This window comes from Gadus morhua, chromosome 19, assembly GCF_902167405.1.
Source record: "Gadus morhua chromosome 19, gadMor3.0, whole genome shotgun sequence".
In the NCBI taxonomy this organism is placed as follows: Eukaryota; Metazoa; Chordata; class Actinopteri; order Gadiformes; family Gadidae; genus Gadus; species Gadus morhua.
Genome location: NC_044066.1, coordinates 6416219 through 6442038, shown reverse-complemented (window position 1 = coordinate 6442038; position 25820 = coordinate 6416219). Strand labels below are relative to the sequence as shown.

Sequence of the window (25820 nt, the reverse complement as noted above, 5' to 3'; positions counted from 1 at the left end):
AGAAAGAATTTTTTTTTTTTGTTCTACTCTTCTGAGGGTTTTTCAGCCAGGGGATTCAGCCAAAGGCAGTGGTCATGTTGGCCGGACCTACCCCCTAACCCTGCCCCCCTACCCCAATCTCTAACCCCTCAACCCCGCCTAGTCCGCAACCCTTAATCCGTAACCCTCATTCCCCAAACCCTAACTCCGAAACCACCCTTGAACCCTAAATCCTAATCTATAGTCCTAAACCCCTAGTTCCTAGTCCCTAACCCCTAAGTACTTTACTCCTAACCCCTACCCTCTAACCTCCGACTCTATTTATTATATCGGGTACGTGACTAGCATGGTAAGCCACGTACCTTTTTAAAGCATGATTTAAAACGGTTAAAGTAAATGTAATAACGAACATGATGCTCGGACAGACTTTCTTGCCGGATCTTTTCAGGAGGGATGGTTGTGTAAACAGTGGCCTATTTGATCAAGCTTAGTGTAGCTTGTGTGACTTAAACTGATATTTTACTACATCTTTTCTATCATCTTTTATGACTGCTATACTGGTCCCAGGTAATAATGGTAATAATAAACAAAGTCATGGTCCTCCTACAAAGTTTGTCAGAAAATATAAACAGTAAATGTCCATAGTTTTTCATAAGTTATACACACTGTGTACACTTAATTTGAACCATCCATTTGTTATTTTACCCCAGTCTAGCCAGTAGGAGGTTGCCATCTGACCTGGAAGTGATTTTGTTAAAAATCACCGATTTCTGAATCATGTGATATGTTTTTTCCTTCAGTTTTTTATGAAGCTGTATTCATTTCATAAATTAAGATGAGCCTGGAATCCAGGTGTGGGCTTCAGGAGCTTTCCAGAAACTTCCTGAGCTTTTCAGAGACTTTATTTACAGTTAGGAAAGCCACAGATATTCTCCTCTCTCTTTGTCTCTCTGCCACCTTTTTGTGCCACAAAGTAGATTGTTTGTGTGTGTTTTGGCCATGGCAACATTTTACAAAAAAGTGTATAGCATTTTTGTTTACTCTAGTTGTTTTCGTGGTTGTTGAGGAATATTTCGGTTTGGTTTTATTTTGTGTTGTTTTGTCGGTGATGGACGATGCATGCAGAGCAAGCAGTGTGCTGTAAGTGGAATGATCCCAACGTTTGTGTGTACAATCAAACCAAAATATGAGATGTGAACAACCCGATGTTGAGGAGGCGTCTTGCTTTAAAGAAAGGAAACGAAGCGTGTAGAAAATGATTTTCCACACCTCTACGGTAACGATAGTTACCACAATAATGTGTATTGCTTTAATTTTCTCCCTTTTCATTAACAAGTTGATAAACATTTTGTCATTAAAGATTATCTGAATCAAGCAAGTTGCAGAGTTTGTTTTGGTGTTTCCTGGTCATTGGTCCAATCGAGTTGATCCGAAAATCAGCTTTCAGAGATACTTTTTAATTGAACAGTTACTTCTAAGGGCCTTCAAAGTTAAAGCATATTTGAGACGGATACGGTAGAGGGCAGTTGAACTAATGGACCTACAGTCAGGGAGAATTAAAAAAGGAATGTGTGGCATTTCCCTTCCAGGTCTGCTGACTTTCTCATGTCATAGTATAAGGAAGAAGCATTTGAAACACTTATTACTTAAAAGAGATTAACTTTATTCTCCTGTTCCTGATTCCTGCTTTGGAAGCCGTTCATAATATTCTCGGAAAGGAGCCTAACGTTCACGTCAATACAAACACAAGCTTGATCTCCTCAGTTTTTGATATTCCATGCACTTTCTAAAACTGCATAGTCTGGGTGCTTTACTTTCGGAGGGTTCTGTGACCATGTTCAATAATCTTCTCCAGTCATTATTTATTTCCACTCAGAGCTGGGCCTCTGAGCATATTCTTTTAAGGTGGCTATCGAACCACTAGCAACTCAAGTAGCGCTCTCTTGTGTTTACAATGGGTATGGCACCCTGATTCCTGTCCATATCACACAGATCTGATGATTTCCAAGCAATGTAGATAGCACACATCATATATAATCGGATAGGTCCCAATCAGATCCACTTTTTTATGAGATCTGATAAAATTTCATATAATTCTTCTCTGGACTTGCTGCATTAGCAATCAGGGCTAAACATAAAATGTAATCAAAGTAAATGTGAATGAATCAATACGGTAATGTGAGCGCAGCTTGGGTCTCTTTACAATTAGACAAATGGACACATCTGTTCTGTGTTGAACACCTCCGTCTACCGATATGTGATTGTTTAACATTGCCAGCTGTGCTGTTATGCCTGTTACCATGGAGATATTTTGATGTTTGTCGTCATTGTTAAATCAACAGTCGACTCATAAAACAGGGTAAAATAATATGTTAAATAGACGGTGGTTTGGCCGCTTTAAAGTCCTTAACCTTGAGTAATCGTTCAAATGAACTGTATGCCTCTTATCTGAAACCGGTTAAAAAATATGTTAAATAGTTTGGCATCTCAAATGTCTGAAATTACCTTGAGTAATCCATGTTACATTTTCCTGCTTTTGGTGTCATCGTTCAAACCAACTGCTCACCGTATGAAACCGGTTTTGAAGTATGCATCTTTCACCTTTTTTACATTGTTGTGCTATTACAAGGTGCATGCTATTGGAAGATGATGCTGATATTACTACCATGTACTTAATCATGGCCACTAAGTTTGGGTTGGGGATGGGTATGGATGTGTAAATGATCAGAGTCTGTGGTCGCATCAGGGCTGCACAATCAGCCCTTTATCTTTTCTGCAGAATCACTCCCCAAGAGCAAGGGTGTGTGTGTGTGTGTGTGTGTGTGTGTGTGTGTGTGTGTGTGTGTGTGTGTGTGTGTGTGTGTGTGTGTGTGTGTGTGTGTGTGTGTGTGTGTGTGTGTGTGTGTGTGTGTGTGTGTGAGTGAGGGCACTATGATTCCCTTTCCATTATCGCTATCGTTTTACTTCATCATTCTATCTAAGCTACAGACCCTCTATGTTTGGTTTGATATCTCCCCCACCGCACACCTCTACATCCCACAACAAAGTAGTGTCTTTCTCTCCTATGCAGTGTACCCACTGAGGGAATACAGACATAGGCAGTGGACACCTCCCTGTAACCCATGGCAACGGGGTTAGCTGCAGTGGGCGGAGCTAGCAGGACTGTGCTGCCTGTGGATTGGCTGAGAACAGGTGTTCTGAGCCTGGGTAAGAAGGTTGGAGGGAGGCGGAGGAAAGATGGAGAGATGGAGAGATGGAAAGCAGATGGGGAGGAGTAGAGGAGAGCAGGGGAGATGGAGAGAAGGTGGAGAGGAGGAGATGAGAGGAGACGGTGAGGAGAGGAGGAGGAGTGGAGATGGTGAGGAGAGGAAGAGAGGTGGAGATGAGAGGAGGATAGATGGAGAGGAGACGGAGAAGTGTAGAGAAGACGAGGAGAGGTAGTAAGGACGGAGTGTGCATGAGAGAAGGACAGATGGAGAGGAGGTGGAGAGGAAGAGAGGAGAGTAGGAAAGGGGGAGAGGGATGGTTTGTAAGAAGGAGGAAACCTCTAATCTGTGAGTTGTTGAATGGGAGGAGTGGCATTCAGTCGAGGTGTTTATAGAATCAACACAATAGGTACAGCTGTTCAAATCCTTCATTAAATACTTAAAATATGAATTAAATTATTAAGTAATTCCTTCATTCATTCAATGAATGTTTGACGCTAAAATTAGTATTTTGTCCCAAAATTCTAACATTTAATTTGCATACTACTGCTGTCAAACCATATTTTATGGTGTGTTTTGAATCACAACACAACTGACTTTCGTTCTGTGTCTGTACAGACTTAACGGCTCTATTCTACACAGGATGTTTTACGTGTACTGAAGCCAAGCCCGTTTTAATATCAATCTGATGTCTGGGGTGCCCAGAGGGCAAACACCACCCCTCCGCCTCGCCAAGCTCCACCCTACCCACCCCATCGCCACCCCCATAACATCATCATCCCCTCCACTCCCTCCACATTAATCCTTCTCTACCCAACAACCCTTGCTTCCACCGCCTCCTAAGCCTCAACCACCAACACAACTACCAACACAACCACCATCTCAGGTTTATTGTCGGTCAGCATGTAGTTAACATATCAAGGTGTTTGTTTTATGTCCTGTTTGCACACTGTCACAGAATACCGCCCACACACACACACACACACACACACACACACACACACACACACACACACACACACACACACACACACACACACACACACACACACACACACACACACAAACAGACTGGCCACCATGAGAATAGCAGGCTCACATCCATGTTCAACACTGGGCGTTGTTATGGAAACAGGCCATGGAGGAGACAAGTTTAACATCCCAGCCGTGCATCATCAGGGGACAGTTCAGAGTGATGGAGCATGCCCAGATCACAGACCTACCCATGGGCATTCCAACACTTGTATAACACAGTAGTCATCTCCAGTTGATTTTGATGATGTATGATGATACATATAAATGGAGAAATTGTGAATAAACTAAATATTTCTTAATGGAATCAAGGCAACAATTGTTTAATAAAGACAATGTGCATAGAGAAATATGAATGTGAGATGAAGAGCTAAAGTTTGAAGCCGTATTTGCATTATGGATAGCAGTGTCATGTTAGTCAATAGAGCTTCAATATTTGACGGTCACACCGAATAAGAATGGCCGGCCACAGGAAAGTATAGCTATGAAGGATTATTTAATAGATCTCATACTGCATGAAGAGACAACTGCAAACAAACTACACAACTACAAACAAATAAAAACTGGAAGATGAGAAATACAGAATTGTTCTTTTATAAACTAGGTTATACAGCTTTACCTTTTTTGGTCACTATTGCAGTTTAGACTGCAATTGTTCTCAGCTTGTACTTGTGAGTCAATTTGGATCAGAGTGTCTTCTAAATTACTAAATGTAATAAAAACGTGAAATGAATATTCGATTTCATCTGGATTCTCCAGTCGGACGTTGTCCATTAGAGTAACACCAGCTAAATCTCCTGTTGTGCTTGTTATTCCAGTGTATACTGCACAGCACAAATACCATCATTAGGCAGGTGCTGACATCAGCTGATCGTAATGTTATTCCAACCCCTGAAGAATATTTAGTGTGGATTAAAGAGGTTGCACCCTGTGGTTCACGAGTCAGCGCTGGGGAAACACCCTCCCCATCTTTTGAGTCCTATCGCCCATCTGCTGTGTGCCCAGGGGTGCTGAAGAGACAGCACCCTGTTCTGGTGCACCAAGGTGGGACCTGGAGCTGTCCAGGGTTCTGGTCGCCTTCTGACCCCTAGATGCCCCCCCCCCCCACCAACCCTCTGAGCCGCTACACAAGGTGGGGCTCACTGACTTCCATTCTCCCTTCCAATGTCCCTCCCTTAAGCCATCACTCACTTTCCTATCTCTCCCTTGCTCCTATATCTCTCTCTCTCTCTCTCTGCCACTCTCGCTTTTTCACTATCTCTCTCCCTCCCTTCCTCCTATCTCTCTCCTCCCTCCCCTCTATCTAGCTCCCCTCTCTCTCTCTCTCTCTCTCTCTCTCTCTCTCTCTCTCTCTCTCTCTCTCTCTCTCTCTCTCTCTCTCTCTCTCTCTCTCTCTCTCTCTCTCTCTCTCTCTCTCTCTCTCTCTCTCTCTCTCTCTCTCTCTCTCTCTCTCTCTCCACCACCCATCTCAATCACTCCCTCGCTCTATCCACCCCCCTCACCTCCCTCTTTCTCTGTTTCCAATATTCCCAGTCAAACAGCAGCTATTGATTTGGAGCCCGGGAGATCACACGGCTAATGGAACAGAGTTATCGCGGTAAGACAAGAGGCAGCAGGAGGTATTTTCATTTGGACACTGGCGAGAGGACTCCAGGCGCAGGACCGGTTTAAACAAGCTACAGGTAGACCTACTATTATATTCCGCAAACATTTCTTTCATTATAGCCTTTGGCATGTCGGACGATATGTGTTTTTCGACGTTAGGTTGTCCATTTCTCCAGACTCCATCGGGTACTGGCCAGTGTCTGATTACAATACATCCTATTTCATGAGTAAGCACATTCGGTTTTGGCCGTGGAGTCTGTTGGTTCGATGAATGATGATGGGGCGTCTTTTTATTTTATTTAATGGCATACCCAACCAGCATCATCAATATTAATGGTGGATCGGTGTGTGCTTTGTCTTGCAGTCCGGATATGCATCACCACTAGCCGTGATTAGCAGCCTATCATTAGTATTATTGTTATTCACCGCGCTCCACCTGCACCCCCCAAACGGCAAGGCGGTGGCTGTCCGAGGATCTAACAGCCCCCCACCACCACTATAGAGACACATCGTCTCGTCTGTGAACCAGAATCGAACCACCAACACCACCATCCTCCTCCTCCTCCACGTCTGCAAGCTGCAAGCATGTCGGCTGCCGGGGAGTTCCCTTCTTTCTTTAAGACCTTGGGCCAGGACAGCCCGCGAGCGAGGCAGAAATTCTGCGGCATGTTCTGCCCGGTGGAGGGCTCGGCGGACAGCAAGACCCTCGACCTGGACTCGGGGGCGTCCGGCCGGGGGACGCCGGGGACGGACGGACGGGTGATCGACCGACAGACGGACATCTCCCAGCCCCGGAGGGTGGAGATCCACGAGTGCAAGGGGAAGGAAGCCCTGCAGAACCTGGATAAAAAGGTGAATGAGCCTTCATTTACTATTTTCCTCGTAATTTTTTCTTTCTTTTCTGCTTTCTTTAAAAGTCTATATAGGCCTACGTGTCCATCCCGCCGCCGCCGCCCCCCCCCCCCCCCCCCCCCCCCCCCTGGATTCCTCGACCACATAGGGCGGGATTTAATTATTTTATCTTGATTGAATCGATCTGAAAAGCCTAGGCTATATGACCTGTAGGCATATAAAGGGATTGGCCGTAGTGAACTTTACTTTGTTCTAGCCGGCAGGCGCCGTGTGACTACATCTCCCATCGAGCACTGCGACATTACGTGGTCAATTAGAGCGCTGATTGAAGTCCTCGAGAGGGCGTGGCGCGCTACGTCATCATGGAGCTAACGCAAGTGATCCACAGCATCTTGAAGGTCCACCGGTTGGTTTCTCGAACAAAAGGGCCATCTGTACACTATTGGGATTAACAGTGAAACTGAGACTTTTGTTGTTTGCTAGATGGCACAGGGGGGGCAGCCCCCCCTTCCCCTGGTGGTTCATACCCTTACTGCTTGAACGATGCATGCTTGCAGTTGCAGTGACTTGCAGGAAATATAGCGACAAAAGTAATCAATCACTTGACATTACCGTCACTTTTATATTGTGTCCTGATGTGTGGCTGCACAGTGCATTTGTTTTAATACAATGTTATAGAATAATTGCTGACACACATCACGTCGACATATGAGCGTTATTAAATAGTGATGTTATGAGGCTTTTATTTAAATGTTATGAGGCTTGGCTTTTTATATAGATCTACTCCACATTCCTACCCAAATTAGCACATTCTACATCGATTCTGTAACCCTTATAAAAAAAATCCTCTGCAGGGGAAGCCTGGAGGACGGCTGATATTATGGGATAGAGGCGCAGCAGTGTGTGGGGGGCGTCATGGAAACCGTGCTGTGCAGGGTTACGGTTCGGCCGTACACAGATACACAAACCGTTACAACACAGATAGGCTACAGATCACATTCAGCGATGACCTATGATGAGTCAATAGGTCCGCAAGCAGCACATCACCATCCATTAGTTGCTCGCTTCTGAATGGGAGCTAGGCGGGGTCCTGCGCATGCACACTAAGATTTATGGAGGACAGGCCTTCCTCTCCTCCTCTTCCTCCTCCTTCTTCCTCTCCTCCTCCTCCTGTCTGGGTCTAAGAGTCCGGCGACGGGTTTGGTGCATCGGCAGGGAGATTTGTGAGAGTCAAGGGCGTGAGTTTGTTTCCACATTTTACCCGGTTCTGTTCTCCTGGTGCACCCTGCATTGTGGTCCAGAGCATCGACATTAAACTTGAGACATTCCGGCTGATATTCGCCCACCCACCCCCTCCGCCCCTCCACCCCACCATCGGTTATTTCCACCCGGCGAACGGCAGCTATAATCGGACCACCCCGACGCACTAGCAGCGGTCCGCAGACCCGTGAAGATGTCCGGCTATCAGGGCAAGAAGAACATCCCCCGCATCACAGTGAGTCGGGTCTTCCTGGGTTCGTTTTCCTGATTATGTTGAATTGTATTGATTCATATTTATTGAATAGGTCGTTGTTTTAAAAGCACGGAGAACTTAGTCGTTGGAGTCAAACTAGTCCATAGTTTAGCCCTAGTTTGCAAACGGATGTGTTAATTTATCATGGTCCTGCTTGTTTTGGGGCGGCATGTGGTTCAGGAGATAGAGCGGGTTAGCTGGTAATCGGTAGACTACTGGTTCGATCCCCGCCTCCTCCTAGCCTTGTCGAGGTGTCCCTGAGCAAGGCACTGCGCGCTCTCGCATTGCATGGTTGACAGACACAGCCGTCGGTGTGTGAATGAATGTGTGCATGAATGGGTGAATGTTACTGGCAATATTGTAAAGTGCTTTGAGTGGCCACTGGTTAGAAAAGTGCTATTTAAATGCAGTCCATTTACCATTTAGTGGTTTTGCTGGTCAAATTGAAGAACATGACGGATGATCTACCGGCTGTGTGGTGGTATTGAGTGGCAGGTTGAGGGCTTGGTGGTTTTGATTGGCAGGTTGAGGACTTGCGGTGGTGAGTGTGCAGCACTGTTCGTTTTAACAGCATCCTCGTTGCGACAAGCTCTCCAATCAGTTTATATATTTACTTTTCCATGGAGAATCTGCTCGCACCGTCGCGCCACGCCGTCGCCAAATTATCAAGAGTTTATGATTTATGTTTGCATCGAGTTTGCCCCTCATTTGTGTCTGTAATGTTCTTTGAGGCGCGGTTCAGTCAATAGCTAAGCTGAGCCTCACTGACTGTAGTCCAACACGACAACTGTTGGGGCGCCAATGCTGCTCCGCCGCATCCGCCCATCCGCTCCACTCCGCGGCCGGTATCGAGCAGACCCCTCCCTGGGAGAGCTGCTCCGCGGCCGGGTTCACTGCGAGCAGAGGTTCAGTGGAAAGTAGGTGTGGTGGTGGTGGTGGTTTGAGACAGGGGAAGGGAGCGGAACATGCCCGCGTATTTCCTTCCATGTCTGTTTTTGCTCCTCTACGACAACAAACTAAGATGACATATCCTGCCAAGGGGACTCACTGTAGTGGGCTACTACTCTAGTTTACCTATGTCCAGATTGGCTGTGCATGGTGCATTGAGCAGGTTGTCTGTTTGTGAAACCTCCAAGCACTGACCCAGATTCTGAGAGTCTTAGGCTTCCTTTTATTTATGCATTGGCCTAGCAAGCCTACCCGTTTGTATTTATATATTTATGTATTTTGGAGTGAATCATTTATGTGAAGGCTTTTGGTTTATGACTGGTTGGTTCATTGCCATCATGTTATGTGACTTGGCTGAAATTTGTCAGACAAAGTAATTATGGTGGTTATTATTGTTCATAATCCAGTTTTGTTCAAATGGCATTAAAATCCATGCACCAGATAACATAATATCATATACCCTGACATTTGACATCTGCGTAATGAGGCTAGAATGCATGCACACACACAAATAGAACACACACACAACACGCACACACTGACACACGCACACGCGCGCGCACACACACACACACACACACACACACACACACACACACACACACACACACACACACACACACACACACACACACACACACACACACACACACACACACACACACACACACACACACACACTCGCTGACACCATAGGGCTCTCACACACACACAGCCACGCCCACAAAGTCACAGCTAAACATCCTATCTGTGTTCTGCAGTTGTTGTTTCCAGTTGGTCCAAGTGAGCCAGCAGGGCGAGGTCTGGTGAAGCTAAAGCTACCGCATGAAGCTAAGGCTACATAGCAACAGTTTAGGATAGCTTCTATCCTCCATAGTCAATAATATTGACAAGAATATATGACGTAGGTTCAAACAGCTGTATTTGAATAAATATTGTGATATAATTAACAGCACACTTGAATAACTCAAATATACCGAACCTATGAATCGAGAAAACATTTGCATTGTGTGTGAATATAATGTGCACACAAGGGAGAGGCAGTTTTATTGTTCTGATTCGTTCCGTCCTGATCCTCTAGGGTTCGCTGTCGAGGCAGAACTAACCGTTCGCTTGTCTCGGCAATCAGACTGGGGATTAACGTTGACATTTTGGTGCAAACAGCGATAATCCGAAACTAAATGGATTTGCGGCGTCTGTTCTTGAACAAAAGTGTCAGAGATGGGTGGGAAAGGGCCAACGATGTTTTGATTCATCGTGCAAAGCTCTTCTGCAGATGGCATGTGTTTATAGTTCGTTGAGGTAGCCGTCTGGGAATTTTGGTCATGGATTTTACCTGTTTCATTTAAAAAAAACTCACTCTGGAATTTTAGGCAGCCATCCAAAGTTTGAAAGGTCATTTGTGACTCCATCAATTCCGTCAGTAAACATTGTGTGGGAAAATGACAGGGCACCATAGTTAGGCCGTTGGTTTGTGAGTGTGAGGAAACAGTCTCTTTCTGTAAGGCAGGCAGAATTAACGTTCCTGCATGAGTGCATGTTTGATATTTTCTTGAACATGCTAAGTAAATTGTAATGAAATCTTTCTTCTATGTAAATGTTTAAATTCAGTTTGGGTGAGCTCAGTCTTCTCTTACAATGTTATCCGATCTCAACGTTGTTTTAGTTCAGTGATCTCCTGGAAACCGATACCATGAACCAAACAGCCTGTATGGTGATTACGGAGCTGAAGATAACATAGTACAGAGTCGGGCTGGTGGGTCCATTCTGGTGCAGACCGGGCCTTTGCATTATTAATATCAAAGTTCATTTTGTCATATTGTGACAGCGGGCTGAGGTTTGCACTGTTTTCTGCTCATATACAAACTGCGGACATAAAATGTTATAGACTGTTGGAACTGTCCTGCACTATGCTGTTTTTCCGCTGTAGTCATCACTTAGCCAATGCAGTGTGTGTGTGTGTGTGTGTGTGTGTGTGTGTGTGTGTGTGTGTGTATGTGTGTGTGTGTGTGTGTGTGTGTGTGTGTGTGTGTGTGTGTGTGTGTGTGTGTGTGTGTGTGTGTTTCACAAAACATCCAATGCTTTGTATTGACCTTTTTAAACATGGCCCAATTCTAACATTTGTATGCTGATAAATATGTAGCAAATAAATGAGTCCAAACCGCATGCATTGCCGAGTGGCGACCTATACATGTCCTCTTTATACAGGTATGAATACTTTTTTTTGCTGTCTACGCCCTGGAGAGGACGTTAGTGGATTTATGTGGTACTTCCACCGTTGCCTTAGTGCTCAGTGTCCAAGATAAACACTGACCACCCCTGATTCAGCATCACTCCCTCCTGACTCAGCAGTTTGCTTTGAGCATTCAGTTTGGAAGACAACACTTTTCCCAGGTTGCCGCGGTTACATCTAAGTAAACCAACCGAAACAAAAGCAAATCTTCTTCCGCACGACAAATGTGTGTTGGTTCAATGGCATGACCTGTCCCAGGAAAACGTGAGATGTTAGCATGATGTAAAATGCTAACACTGCCACATTTCTTACAGCAATTTCTTGCATTAAAAACAACGGAGGAAAAACTATTTTCATTTTCTCTCTTTCAGCAATGAATTATTTTGGCTTCAAAACCTTTGTTGGGATGTACTGATTCAACAATAATCATTTATTGTCATGCTACGTTTACATTGGAGCATTCATTCAATCACACTTCAACTCACTGTATATTCCTCTAAAACAGACTCTTCTGTATGATGGGCCTACATCACATAGTCCCAGTGGGCGGGACAGAACCAATTCCCTTCTTCCTTCAAATTAAGGTCAACAATCCAGCCATAAAAGGGCAATATAGATTAAAACTGAAACAGGAACATATTTTTCTGAGTTGCACTCCCATACATGGTGTTAATATAATACTATACTATAATACTCTGTGAGCAACAAACAGGAGTGACTCTTTGTATGAACCTTTTGGACAGAAAAGTCTAGAACCATAGAACATCCGAGTATAGAACCGGCCCGGGTTACTATAGAACTATAGAACAGTGTTTCTTTGGTGGATTGGGAACCTCAGTAATGTGATAATATCCTGTCAAGGTGGTGCTGGGGGTCAAGTGATCTACGTGGGGTGATGTTGAAAGCACATTTGAAGTGCAGTTGCCGCTGTCTGGCAGCGTGCCGAGGAGAGAGAGAGGGCGAGAGAGAGAGACCTGCAGAGCTCGTTGCCAGGAGGGTCTTCTCTGGGCCGAGACGCGACCACGTGCTCCTCGACTCATCATACCGCTGTTGAAGTGCCACACCTTGTAGAACAAATCCACTCCCCTCACGCTAATGGTTTAGTGGTCATGACCCTGGTGTTCCCCATAGTGTGTGTGTGTGTGTGTGTGTGTGTGTGTGTGTGTGTGTGTGTGTGTGTGTGTGTGTGTGTGTGTGTGTGTGTGTGTGTGTGTGTGTGTGTGCGTGTGTGCATATTGACTATTCCATGGCAGTGAGGAGGTTCCGGGGTCTGTATGTGTGGGCTTTGGGCGAAGTTGTGGAAGGAAGGAAGGAAGGAAGGAAGGAGGGAAAGAGACAAGGAAGTAGGCTCAGAAGAGGAGGACAGAGGCAGGTTGTAGAGATGAGGAGAGGGCAGGAGAGGAGGAGGTTGTGGAGAGGAGGAGACAGCGAGCAGCTGAATAGCCTGTCCTACTGGATGGGAACCAGGCTCCAGACAGACCTCTAACACTGCAGCCTTTGTTACCGCAGGATGCTTCAGTCCTCGTGACTACAACTTTGAGTGTGTATGTGTGCGTGTGTGTGTGTGAGTGTGTGTGTGTGGGGGGGGGGGGGGGGGGGGGGGGGAGAGAGCGAGAGAGAGCGAGTGTTAATGCGTTTGTGTGTCAGAAAGAACGGAAGAGGGTAACAGAGGCTGTGTGTGTTTTTGTGATTGTGTGTGTGTTTGTGTGTGTCGGTGACAGACACACAAAGAATCTGAGACAAAGTGTGTGCGTGTGTGTGTGTGTGTGTGTGTGTGTGTGTGTGTGTGTGTGTGTGTGTGTGTGTGTGTGTGTGTGCATGTATTGATACAGGAAGACTCTCCCCCTGGAGTGTTTCTATGCCAGCCTGTTCAAAGGAGTAGTTTAGCTGAGATGAATGCACAGATGGATTTTAACAGACAATAAGTATTGGAGAAGAATAACCATTAGCATTTGTATAGTACTGTCCTAAGCTGTACCAGTGTACAGCAGTAAAATAACACGCACACACACACACGCACACGCACACGCACACGCACGCACACACACACACAGACTGTTCACACTGTCTTTGTTACGCCAGCTGCATACCCTGGCTCTGTTCTGATTTGTTGTGTATGCATATTTGAAAGTGGACAAAGGTTCTTAAATTCTTCTTAAAACAAAAGTGGAATAGATATAGAACAGAGGGATATCAGACCTTATAAGGATTTTGCAGCAGTCATCGTAATACAGGAGAGATAAGTTAGGAAAATATGGCAAAGGAAAGTGGGACAATTCGTCAAAATACACCAAGCTACAGAAGAATCTTTGAAGTTGCAACTTTATTCAAAGTAATTCTTAAACAATGGCATGGAATGTTACATTTGTTACGAAAGCAAAAAGATTCAAAAACATTTTCACTGGTGTTCCTTCATATTCTGACCAATCCGGCCGACCCTCCAAGTTATTTAATTGGATAATTAATTAAAAATGTCTTCTGTTTTTCTGCAGAGCGACCGCCTACTGATCAAGGGGGCAAAGATTGTGAACGATGACCAGTCCTTCTGTGCCGACGTCTACATGGAAGACGGAGTCATCAAGTGAGTGGATCCAGGGCTCCCCAACCTCTCTCTAGTCTGTGACTCCATCTCTAGCTCACACAAGGTCACCCCATGCATCTTTGGGTATCTGCTTGGCCCCACATCGGAAGAACAATGTCCCTGGGTGTACGTACATCGCACCACACTTAAGAAGTCATTGAGTTATGGCTACGATTCTTATGAAGCCAATCTCCCTACGCACATCCGACGACAACTTTGTGGTGACGAGAACTTTGTGGTGACGACAACGTTGAGAAACACTGGTCCAACCCTGTGTCTTCAAGCAGTGAAACCCATGTCCCCAGAGGGGGCCAACCCCTTTTCATGTCATTGCAAAACACGTTAATCTCACGGTTTCCTCTGGTGCGGAGCTACAGCGACTCATCAACGTTTCTGCTTTAGCCCAACCCTGGCTTTCTCTCTCTCTCCCTCTACGTCCTGGTATCTCTGCCCTCTCCTTCCGCCAGGCAAATTGGGGAGAGCCTGATCGTCCCCGGCGGGGTGAAGACCATCGATGCCCACGGCCGTCTGCTGATGCCCGGCGGCATCGACGTCCACACCCGCTTCCAGATGCCCGACCGAGGCATGACCTCGGCTGACGACTTCTACCAGGGCACCAGGGCTGCCCTGGCCGGGGGCACCACCATGATAAGTGAGCGGGGGCTGTCACTTCCACTCTGCTCCTCATCAGGCCATCGTCGGGGACGTCATCCAGGCTGTGGTTCCAGAGAGTGGAGGCCTCCCTCCACTCTCTGGAACCACAGCCTGGATGACGTCCCCGACGATGGGGCGGATGTGGGTCGGGTGGATGGGGTTGGTTTGGTTTGGGTAGATGGACGAACGGATTAATAGATTAATAGATTAATAGATTAATGGAAAATGGAATGGATGGATGGTGTATCGGAATGAGAGAGGGGTGGATAGAGAGACGTTCATTGATCAGCTTGTAGCACCTGATTCAATGAAAACCAACAGCGTCTCAGAGGTCAGCTTCTCTCCCCCCCAGTCGACCATGTGGTGGCGGAGCCGGGCGTCGGCCTGCTGACAGCGTTCAACCAGTGGAGGGAGTGGGCCGACAGCAAGGTGTGCTGCGACTACTCCCTCCACGTGGACATCACCGAGTGGCACCGCGGGCTCCTGGACGACATGGAGGCCCTGGTCAAGGACCACGGTACGTTACCCCCCCCCCCCCCCCCCTATCGCACGCTCCCCCCCACCGTACCCCCCTGCCCCCCCCTCTTCACCTCCTCCCCCCGTCTTCACCTCCACCCGACTCCCCATCTCCACCTCCTCCCCCCGTCTTCACCTCCACCTCCGCCACCCCCTTCCTTCCCCAATCTCCACCTCCTCCCCCCATCTCAACCTCCTCCCCCAATCTTCCCCTCCTCCCCATCCCCCCTCTCCACCCCCCCCCCCCCCCCCCCCCCCCCCCCCTCCAGCTGCAGCAGCAGCACCACCTACTCCTCCACAACCAATCACACTCCGGCTGAAACCAGATGTTTATAATATGATCTCAACCAGAAGTTCATATAAATATCTCCTGCAGCAGAAGACATTTGTGTACACTCTATTATGCACAGTGTGGAGTGGAATGGAAATACAGGCATACAAGCAATGATAAAGAGTGCCAGACTCCCCTATTCATGGGACGTGTTGTTCTACTCAGGTGTCAACTCCTTCCTGGTCTATCTGTCTCAGAAGGAAGACCAGCAAATCGCAGACAACCAGGTGAGACAACCAGGATATCATTTGATTCAGTAATGAAATGATGTGAATAGTTGCATTCAAATGATGTGAATCCTTTACTAATGAATGACACACATTCATTAGTGTGTGACATCCATAACACCCTCTACACATGAATCACATAATTCAAAACATCTCCCTTTGCTCATGAAAAACATAATTCATAGCATGATCCATCATGTTATCATCTATATAACATAACCAGGCCAGTATAATGACCTTGATATTTTTGAAATTATTTAATACTTATAGTATTTATATGTACTAGATATTGCCCATAGAGAGCGTGTGCTAGTTGATTTGCTAATTTGGTGATTTATTAGTTATACTATATGTCCTACTATACATTTACTTGTCCATCGATACTGCAGGTTTACGAGTTGTTCAGCATTCTCCGTGATCTGGGAGCCATCGCTCAAGTCCATGCAGAGAACGGCAGCATCATAGCTGAGGTACGACAACAGACCTCTGCAACATTAGCAGATATCAGATATATCCCAATACTAGAAATGATGATGATGATGTGTGCGTGTGTGTGTGTGTGTGTGTGTGTGTGTGTGTGTGTGTGTGTGTGTGTGTGTGTGTGTGTGTGTGTGTGTGTGTGTGTGTGTGTGTGTGTGTGTGTGTGTGTGTGTGTGTGTGTGTGTGTGCGTGTGTGTGCAGGAGCAGCGTAGGGTCCTGGAGATGGGGATCACCGGGCCCGAGGGGCACGTCCTGAGCCACCCAGAGGAGGTGAGACACATGAACACATGAATGACCTTCATCCATCAATAATCCAAGGTGACCGGTGAAGCCCCAGTCAAGTCAGCTGAAGTCAAACTCGCTTTATTGACAAAAGTTCTGTATCAAAACTACAGTGTCAAAAAGGGCAGATTGACATTAAGATTTACAGATTTATAGGAAAATCATTAAAAAATTGTGTGCATCGCTGAAGATTGTCTGCACACGTTTCTCTTTCAACGAGACGCAGGGAGTGGAGTCGGGGCTGTCCCATTGGCTAGAGTAAAGAAACATGTTCCTTAAGGACACCTGGACACAGTGCAGGGTAGCTAAACTAAGGCAAAAAATGAGCTGCGCAGATTATAGACACTTATTTCCCCAACTCACATGGTCTCAGAATGCTAACCGCTGCTGTTTTGTTTTGTATCATATTCTAATGTATTGTATTTATCGCAATACATTTTTACCTATCTTATGTGATCTAATGTAACGTAACGCTCCTCCACCTCTCCCTCCCTCCCTCCCTCCCCTCCCTCCCTCCCTCCCTCCCTCCACTCCTCAGGTGGAGGCGGAGGCAGTGAACCGGGCCGTGACGGTAGCCAACCAGACCAACTGTCCTCTCTACATCACCAAGGTGATGAGCAAGAGTGCTGCTGATGTCATCGCCCAGGCCAGGAAAAAGGGTGAGGACTGAAACGTCCAAAAAAAACAACAACCATTGACCCTGAATATACACCCAAGACGAGCGTGATACCAATCGGTCTAACGCAGGCGGTCAGGGTAGAGGAGGGGAGAGAGCTCCATCCGGCTGAAGGCGGTTCCTGGCTGTGTTTCAGGGACGGTGGTGTTCGGGGAGGCCATCACGGCCAGTCTGGGAACGGACGGCTCCCACTACTGGAACAAGAACTGGGCCAAGGCGGCGGCCTACGTCACCTCCCCCCCGCTCAGCCCCGACCCCACCACCCCCGACTACCTCACCTCCCTGCTCTCCTGGTGAGAGGGCGTAACCCCCCCCAGCGCCCCTCACACACACACACACACACACACACACACACACACACACACACACACACACACACACACACACACACACACACACACACACACACTCCCTTTAAACACATCATGACATGTGAGGGTAGGTCCTTATTGAGGCACACAACGTGAATGAGGAAATGTTATTGAAATTTGACAACTGCGTGTTGAACCTTCGTCCCACTGCAGGAGGTTGTATTAGTGACCTAATGTTATATTGTCTAAAGATAACCATTTCCAGCAATGAAAGTAACAAGCTTTCCATTGTTGCATGAGGAGCTTTGACGTCACATGGGCTCCGACGCTGACGTGACGTGTCATTAGGACATCTCAAAGACGGAGTCAAGGTGTGCATGTCGTCAGCTGTGAAACGCACAGTATAACAGAGTCATTCAGAACAGTGGAATGATTCATGACCAGGGCAAGCAACATATACCCCTGAAACCACGCGTCGTCACGTGACATCACAGTAGGGTCACGTGACATCCCATGACATCCCATGCGATAGAGCAACCTCAGATATGATCATGTGACCGACGTGACATTCGGTCATGTGACGGAACGTGGTCGTACACACAGCCACTGCGTACCGCTCTGCAGGCTCAGTGAGCGAGCTGCTCCATGGTACGCCCAGTCGGCCCACCCCCAGCCTGCGCGGCGGTCTGTAACCCCCTCCCCTCCGTGTTGCAGTGGGGACCTCCAGGTGACGGGCAGCGCTCACTGCCCCTTCATGACCGCCCAGCGCGCCGTGGGCAAGGACGACTTCACCCTCATCCCCGAGGGCGTCAACGGCACCGAGGAGCGCATGGCCCTCATCTGGGACAAGTGTGTGGTGAGGACCCCCTCTCTCTCCCTACAAACCCCCTGATCCCAGCCCGCGGTCGTGCGGTGAGCCACAGGTTCCCAGGTTCGCTGGGGGAATCGGTGATATGAGCATAATGAGGACTTTTTAGAGCATTAGGACATCACCTGATCGTGTAGGGAAATGGCGATTAAAATGGTTACTATAGACTACCGAATGCGATTTGCCAAAATAAGCACACAACAACCTAAAATGCAATCATTTGTTAAAAACCAATCATCATTCTTCAGCCAAGCAATATGCTCCCTCAAGACAGCGAAATGGTTGCCAAGCAACACAGGCTGGCTTACTTCAAGATTGGCAGTGCAGTGATACCAAAAAGGAGTTGTTATGCGACCACAGGTTACAAGCCTATACAGAGTATTTCATCAGCTTCGAGGTAATATCGATTTTATGACAACATTTGATCGTCTTCCCTTAACATCTGGGTTCCTGTTAACCTCTGACCCCTGACCTCTGACCCCTCCCCTGCAGGCGTCTGGCAAGATGGACGAGAACTACTTTGTGGCGGTGACCAGCACCAACGCGGCCAAGCTCTTCAACCTGTACCCCCGGAAGGGCCGCGTGGCGGTGGGCTCCGACGCTGACCTGGTGCTCTGGGACCCCGACGTCACCAAGATCATCTCCGCCAAGAACCACCAATCCGTACGTCTGCTCTTAGTCATATTAATCACCAGACCTGGTTCCACCCTCACGTTGGGTTTCAGATCCACCACTCGAAATATCCGGCTTATGATTATTAGTACTCTATACCAGGTTCCACCTTTACTTTAGTTTGAGAACCACATCTCAGAGCGTCTGGTCTTATAAATAGATTTGCATATGAACAGTACTCGAGTGGGATGGTTTCCCGTACAAGTAGTAGTCATTTGTTTCACAACCACTATTCTGTAAGTCGATTTCTTACAAATAATAATACACATACCTGTTGTTTCCTTTACCTTAGCCTATGTCATTGTGGCCGATTGTAGTGGCAGTTAATGTGAAGTCATAGACCGAAGCCAAAGAAGGGTGTGTGGATCACAGATCAACGCGTCTGTTTGGTGCAATCCGCTTGTCACATCACAAGTGGGAGTGTCAGTCCGCCAGCGGGGAGGTGACAGAGGCGTTGACCTACACATCATACATCTGGGTGGACAGTCTCACTTTGATGCACAAGTGGCCCGTGTAGTCACCCAAACATCTGGTGGTGACGCACGACAACAAGCTCTTGTCCTTGTACATTCACCTTACTCTTACTTGCAAATGTATTTTTATGTATGCCACCGGAGAACCATTCTAACCCACAGCTCATTAAACCAGTTGCCTCAGTCACGTACACAAGCCTTGACATTACCCTGGCCTGTAATTCCTCTAATTGAGTTTGGCAGACAGCACAATACATCCCACTGTTCTACCGGCCTATCGGATGACTTCTTCATCGTTTTCTAGGCTCTTAGTGCTTCTGATTGGTTTAAAACCTCAGAAGTAGGGCTTGTTCTTCGTACATTTACGCTGTACGACGCCCATGGGAATGATGTCATCTTAAGAATCTGCCAGTTCAAGAACATGGCAACCTATCGTAAGCTTGTTACTGGAGATCCTGGAGCAAGGAGGGCTCGGGTATGAGTATGTGTGTGTGTGTGTGTGTGTGTGTGTGTGTGTGTGTGTGTGTGTGTGTGTGTGTGTGTGTGTGTGTGTGTGTGTGTGTGTGTGTGTGTGTGTGTGTGTGTGTGTGTGTGTGTGTGTGTGTGTGTGTTGCAGTATGTCACGGCATGTGTGTGTTTGACTGTGTGTATGTGAGCGCAACCCGTAAGCCAATAGAAGCTAGTTAGGCCCTGCGATGAGGTCACCCATCTGAAGACATTCATACATCATCTGAGCACTTTCCCCCATGACATCATGGAAGAAGTCAATGGGACTGGGAGCAGATCCATAATAGTAACATTACAGCTTGTATTACCATGTAGGATAAACACACGCATTATGAAAGACTGACACACACGCACCCACACACACACACACACACACGCAAACACACAAATGCATTCACACCTCACATGTGCATGCACTTACACACAAACACAAGCCTGTACTGTTGGTGAATTATTCCCAAATGAGATCGTTCTGTCTCTCTGACTCGGGTCCAGTTTCCTCAGTGAGGAAGGATCATGACATCACATCACACCCTTCAGGACTTCTGTCTTTCTTTTGTTAGTCAGCATTACAGCAAAACAGTAGGCTTCTCTTTCCCTATCGAACTCAACCCTCCCCCTTTAGAGCCAAGTCTCTCCATGTGCTTAAGGTATTATGATTATTACCCATCCGCCCCGGCACTGGAGCCCTGGGGAATCACCGGTCGGTTCCGGAACCGTAGCTGGGGCGGTGGTAATGTCCCGGAAGGCCATCTGTCTCTAATGGATTGTGCGGTTTGTGCTGAAAGTACCTCTTCATCAGAATAATGTCTTCATGACACAATGGCCACGCCTAACGCTGATGTGCTCGTGTATCAGTCGATATTGGGTGTCTACAACCGTTTGATTGAAGTCGTGTTGAAAGTGTGTGTTGAGTTTACCCAAATGACAAATAATATATCCCTACCCTTCCTGTGACTACTACTGTACAACATCATGGCTGCTTTCAGGACTCATAGGCACGATAGCCTTTCTTAATTTCATAATTCAGATTATCTTCATTACTGAAAACGTGCATCCATTCAAACATTCCCGCTCTAATTTAAATCTATTGATGTTAAGATTTAAAAATGAATTACAAAAATGTGTTTGAAAATGGTCCTTCTCCTGTGTCAGTGTTCACCGCCCTGAGCCTGTTGGTGACGGGCTGAGGTCGGTGAGACACCACCACTGAGTGTTCCCTCGCCCGCAGGCGGTGGAGTACAACATCCTGGAGGGGGTGGAGGTGCGCGGGGGGCCCCTGGTGGTGATCAGCCAGGGGAAGATCGTCCTGGACGAGGGCGACCTCCACACCACCGCCGGGGCCGGGCGCTACGTGGTCCGCAAGCCCTTCGTCGACCACGTGTACAAGCGGATACGGGCCCGCAGCAAGGTGGGTGACGGACCCACTGCGTCTCCTGCTGTTGAAGGCCAGGCGTTGACAACACGTGTGATTTGCTCCTAACTTTATTTCTAGGTTAGGTATCGTATGCTATAATGTGCGTGATCATAGCGATAAAGGGTAACATATTTGGTAGTGAATCTGTAGTGAGACAAATTTTAAGATTATTAAGATTATTTTTGTATTTGAAGTAATCATCTTATTATCTATCTTACAATAAAAGCATTTCCTAACAAACTGATTTGTCACACATGATTTGAAAACGATATAATCTAATCTATATATCTAGATCTATTTGACTACCTTAAGGGAGAGAAAGCATTTATAAACTGGCACAAAGACGCCGTTGAAGAAGCCGCTCAACGCTGTGATGCTGACCGAACACGACATTACTAATAAAGAGCGGATGTTTCCTCCCACCCCCCCGGGACCCCCAGCTGGCGGAGATGCGGGGCGTCCCCAGGGGTCTGTACGACGGCCCCGTGTGCGAGGTGTCCATCGCCAGTAGGACCGCGAGCCCCGCCCCCTCCACCACCGCCTCCCCGGCCAAGCACGCCCCCTCCAGCGCCGGCCACCCCCCGCGCAACCTCCACCAGTCCGGCTTCAGCCTGTCCGGTCAGTAGACACGCCGTCACATGCTGCCACTCATTCAGCGCACTGTTCTTTTTATTCTTATTTATTCAACCCCTTTTATTCCCGGGCCCTAAAAGAGAATTTCTGTCCGTCTGTGGGGACCCAACCACACACAGGAAACTCTGTTATAGCTTCATTTAACGAAAGATGTGTGGTAGGGTCTGAGTTTTCTGTGAGTGTTCTGTGCGTTGTCAAACACATTTTTGGTTCGATCCATGGCATAAGAAACACAGATTCATGAGCTACATTAACCGCGACAATTAAATGTGATCATTCAGATGATTGGAATTGTGAGGTTGATTCGTCTCTACAAACCATATCAGAATCCATCCACTTGTGACATCCGAAGTGGGAGTGTCCATTCACAAGGAATGTGAGCCGGGACTTTACAAAAATGCTTGTAATGACGAATTTCCCTCATGTCTGATCGTTAAAAGCTTTTCATGCTTAGGGCAAAGATATGGTGACGAATAAGTGACTAGACAATAATGTGAGGTCTGTTTTTGACACCTAGGCTCTCAGGCTGACGACAACATTCCTCGTCGAAACACTCAGCGCATTGTGGCGCCACCTGGTGGCAGGACCAATATCACCACTCTGGGATAGATCACCGCACCTGAAGCCCTACCCTCAACTGGAGAAACTAAGACGTAGACGACGAAGAAAACACTAATTTGAGCACTTTGTATTATGAACACTTATAATTTGAGGGTTTTATACAGTACTTTTTACCCGTCATGTATATTTTTTATTGGTGCGTCTCGTTTTTTTTGATTATGTAGTTTTATTTGATAACATTTCAATTAAAGGGAAATTTCAACACAAGCATTAAACTGATTCCGATTGATAAGAGCAGCGGAATGATACATGTGAAGTTAAAATCGGCAAAGAAGAAGTGACATCAGTATCAATTTGCTTAGGAAGAAGATCTAACGGAATAGCAAGCTAGCCTGCTTAGTTAACGTAGTCGTTTTCTCCTGTTGTACTCTACGGTACAGCGGAAAGACAGATAATGTTTACAAGTTTACTTCCTTTCTCTGAAGATAAAAAGATTTTAATCTATTTTAATATTTTTTCACTGGAAGAGGTGACATTTTGAGTGACATTGTCTTTAAGTTGCAAACAGTGCCATCTTCAACAATGCATAATTTAGTTTGTGTACAATTTTCTTCTTCAATTTGAACTCAGAAGCATGACTTTGTTCCAATCGGATAATCTCTTGCATTAGCCTATGCTAACAGTCTTAAATCAACTTCAAGAGGGTGCCATCGGATTAATGGAAGTTGAATTATTCATTCATTGCTGTTTCTTTCCCTTCCTCGTAACATTCACAAAATCTTTAAAACAAAAAAAAATGTAAACCACATTTAAATTAAAATAATTGAGTTATTCTTCAAAAACCTTTTAGTTTTCAAACTTCAAGTATTTATTTCAGTTGGCCTAAATACAACAAAACGCCATCATGACTGTTTCCCTAGAGAACGACAGATGCCATCCATTAGACTTAGAGTAGTGAATGTATTATCATCCTCATCTACAACTGCCTCTTTTATACACATCCATCCTTCAACCTTTAACTATTTATGTGCCTGAATCCACAAGATGTATTGATCGTTTGGCTTTGTTGCATCTTTCTTTGGAGAAGAGGTTGTAAGATAAACAATGTAAAATAGCCAGGATAAACCGATTATAAGGTGCCAGATTTGTGTGTATGCAGGGGCCTGTCCGACAATGGGTAGTGCCTCTGTTATGACTATGCTCGATATCTTGAAATGTTTCTTGTTTTACTTTAGCTAGCCGTCGTTACAATGCTACATGGTGTCGTCCTGTAACTGTAGGGGCCTTAGGGCTGAGCACTTTTAATTTCCCGCTTGAAAGTAGACATGAGCTGACGTGTTTGTTGACTAGCGTGTGGTGTTGGTGTGTGAGGTGTGTAGGACTCTCACGGCTGTATATATACGCCGGGCTGTTGGTGCCTCAAAGTGGAAGAGTTGTATACACTCTTCGTTTGATTCTGTTGCATGGGTCTGGTTCTTATTAAGCCAGGAATAAATCCTTCCGTTTGTCTTTACCCCTTGCTCTTGTGTCAACGCCATGTTGATGTCATCACCACGAATCACTGAACTTCCTCCCCTTCCATTTGTTTTTGCCTTAACTCCCTCACACACACTTACCCTGATGCGTGCACACACACAGAAGCGCGCGCACACGCACACACACACACACACACACAGTTCTCATGTTAGCGTTACTAATAGCGTATCTATTTAAGGAATCCGAGGGAAAACATGAAGGGAAAGATGGAAAGATAAACAGGAACCCCTTTCCCACAACATCTCATGTTTCCTACTCCTGACTGATTCTTGCTCGGAATTTAAATTATACACAGTAGACAAAGTTCACTTTGCTTGTTATACACTGAATATAAAAGGTTTCTTCTTCTACTTAAAAAAAGATACAAATCTGACATTGAAACTGCATGTCATCACAAAAGGATAAAAACACAAACCAGGTGACTCTGTGTGCCCTATTGACCCTCTTGCAAATGGATGTCCATGTTTCAGTTGTTAGGATTGGGGTGGGGCAGGCTTCAACAAAGAATCTTGTGTCTCAGCCTCATAGTTTCCAGACGTCCGACGTCCGCCCCCCGACCGTTATCCGCCTCCTATATCGTCTTAGATTTGTAGGCTGAAGTTGGAGGGAGGAGGAGAGGGAAGGAGGGGAGGCCAGATAGGTGAGAAGGATTAGGAGAGAGAGGAAAATGGCGAGAGAAGGAGTGAGGCAGGGAGGAAGGAGGAAACAGAGGGACTCTCTGCAGGGGAGACGGCTCTCCAGAGACTGAAAGCATGCACCCCTTTCTTTTCCAAATTTTCCACCCAGATTTATTCTCAGTCTCTCTCGCTTTCTCCCTTTGGCTTCTTCTTTGTGTACTGTGGTTGTCACGGCGACCGGGCCCCGGATTCTTGCCTGTTGTTTGTGATCATGTCATGGCAACGCTGTTCCCATTATAGATTACCATAAGGCCCAAAACCTCCTCACTGGTGCTGATCACACACACACACACACACACACACACACACGCACACGCACACGCGCGCACACACACACACACACACACACACACACACACACACACACACACACACACACACACACACACACACACAGTGCTGTCTTCATTATTTTGATGATATACCTCATGTTGTTATAACACATTTGCTATTTAACATGCAACATGCTCACGGTGCTTAAAATGTTTTTAAAGCAAGAGTTCAGAGGGTTTGGAGTTCATACACACATGCACGCACACACACACAGACTCACTATTATGTGCTTCGTCATGCTGCAGACCCCACTGTAACCCCCACGATAAAAGCCTTTCCCATTGTGAGAGTCATTGGATTCGTGGCGCGTTCTTTGTCCGGATGGCTGTGGGGTTGCCTCCTATAGATGATGTAAAGATGTATGAAGACTTGAAATGAAAAATAAAGAAGTTAAAAATAGGAAATGCTTGTCTTTGTTTGCTTGAACAGAGAGAGAAAGAAATGATGAGTTGATATTAATAAGAGATATTAAAAAGCCTCTGTTTCTGTGTTACCTTATCCATGCATGACGTAAATTGCTCTATTTGATGCAGATCTGAATATATCTGAATCTAATAAACGTGAAAAGAAACTTAAAACTGTTTTGTACTCTAGCTCCTACAACTGTTGTACAAAACAGAACTACCAACCATAACGGTTGTATCCCTTTGTACCCCTACGGGGCGCCACTGTACCGTTCGCATCGCATAGCGTTTCATTTTTTTCACAACTTTTAAT

At 46.3% G+C, this 25820-nt stretch overlaps 1 protein-coding gene across 2 annotated transcripts; it reads left to right on the top strand.

Moving 5' to 3' along the window:
- The first annotated feature begins 5667 nt into the window (after positions 1-5667).
- On the top strand, positions 5668-25507 carry LOC115532333 (dihydropyrimidinase-related protein 2). 2 transcript variants are annotated; one of them, XM_030342054.1, is made up of 15 exons: positions 5668-5899; positions 6187-6674; positions 13861-13949; positions 14417-14601; positions 14956-15120; positions 15616-15677; positions 16067-16147; positions 16359-16427; positions 16978-17098; positions 17252-17408; positions 18141-18282; positions 18787-18957; positions 21178-21357; positions 21804-21981; positions 22514-25507. In XM_030342054.1, the coding sequence occupies exons 2-15, from the start codon at positions 6408-6410 to the stop codon at positions 22603-22605; spliced, it is 1959 nt and encodes a 652-aa protein (XP_030197914.1). In that variant the 5' UTR covers positions 5668-5899; positions 6187-6407; the 3' UTR covers positions 22606-25507. The 2 variants fall into 2 exon arrangements, with proteins under 2 accessions (XP_030197914.1, XP_030197915.1); XM_030342055.1 differs by lacking the exons at positions 5668-5899; positions 6187-6674 and adding an exon at positions 7675-8169.
- Positions 25508-25820: the final 313 nt, after the last annotated feature.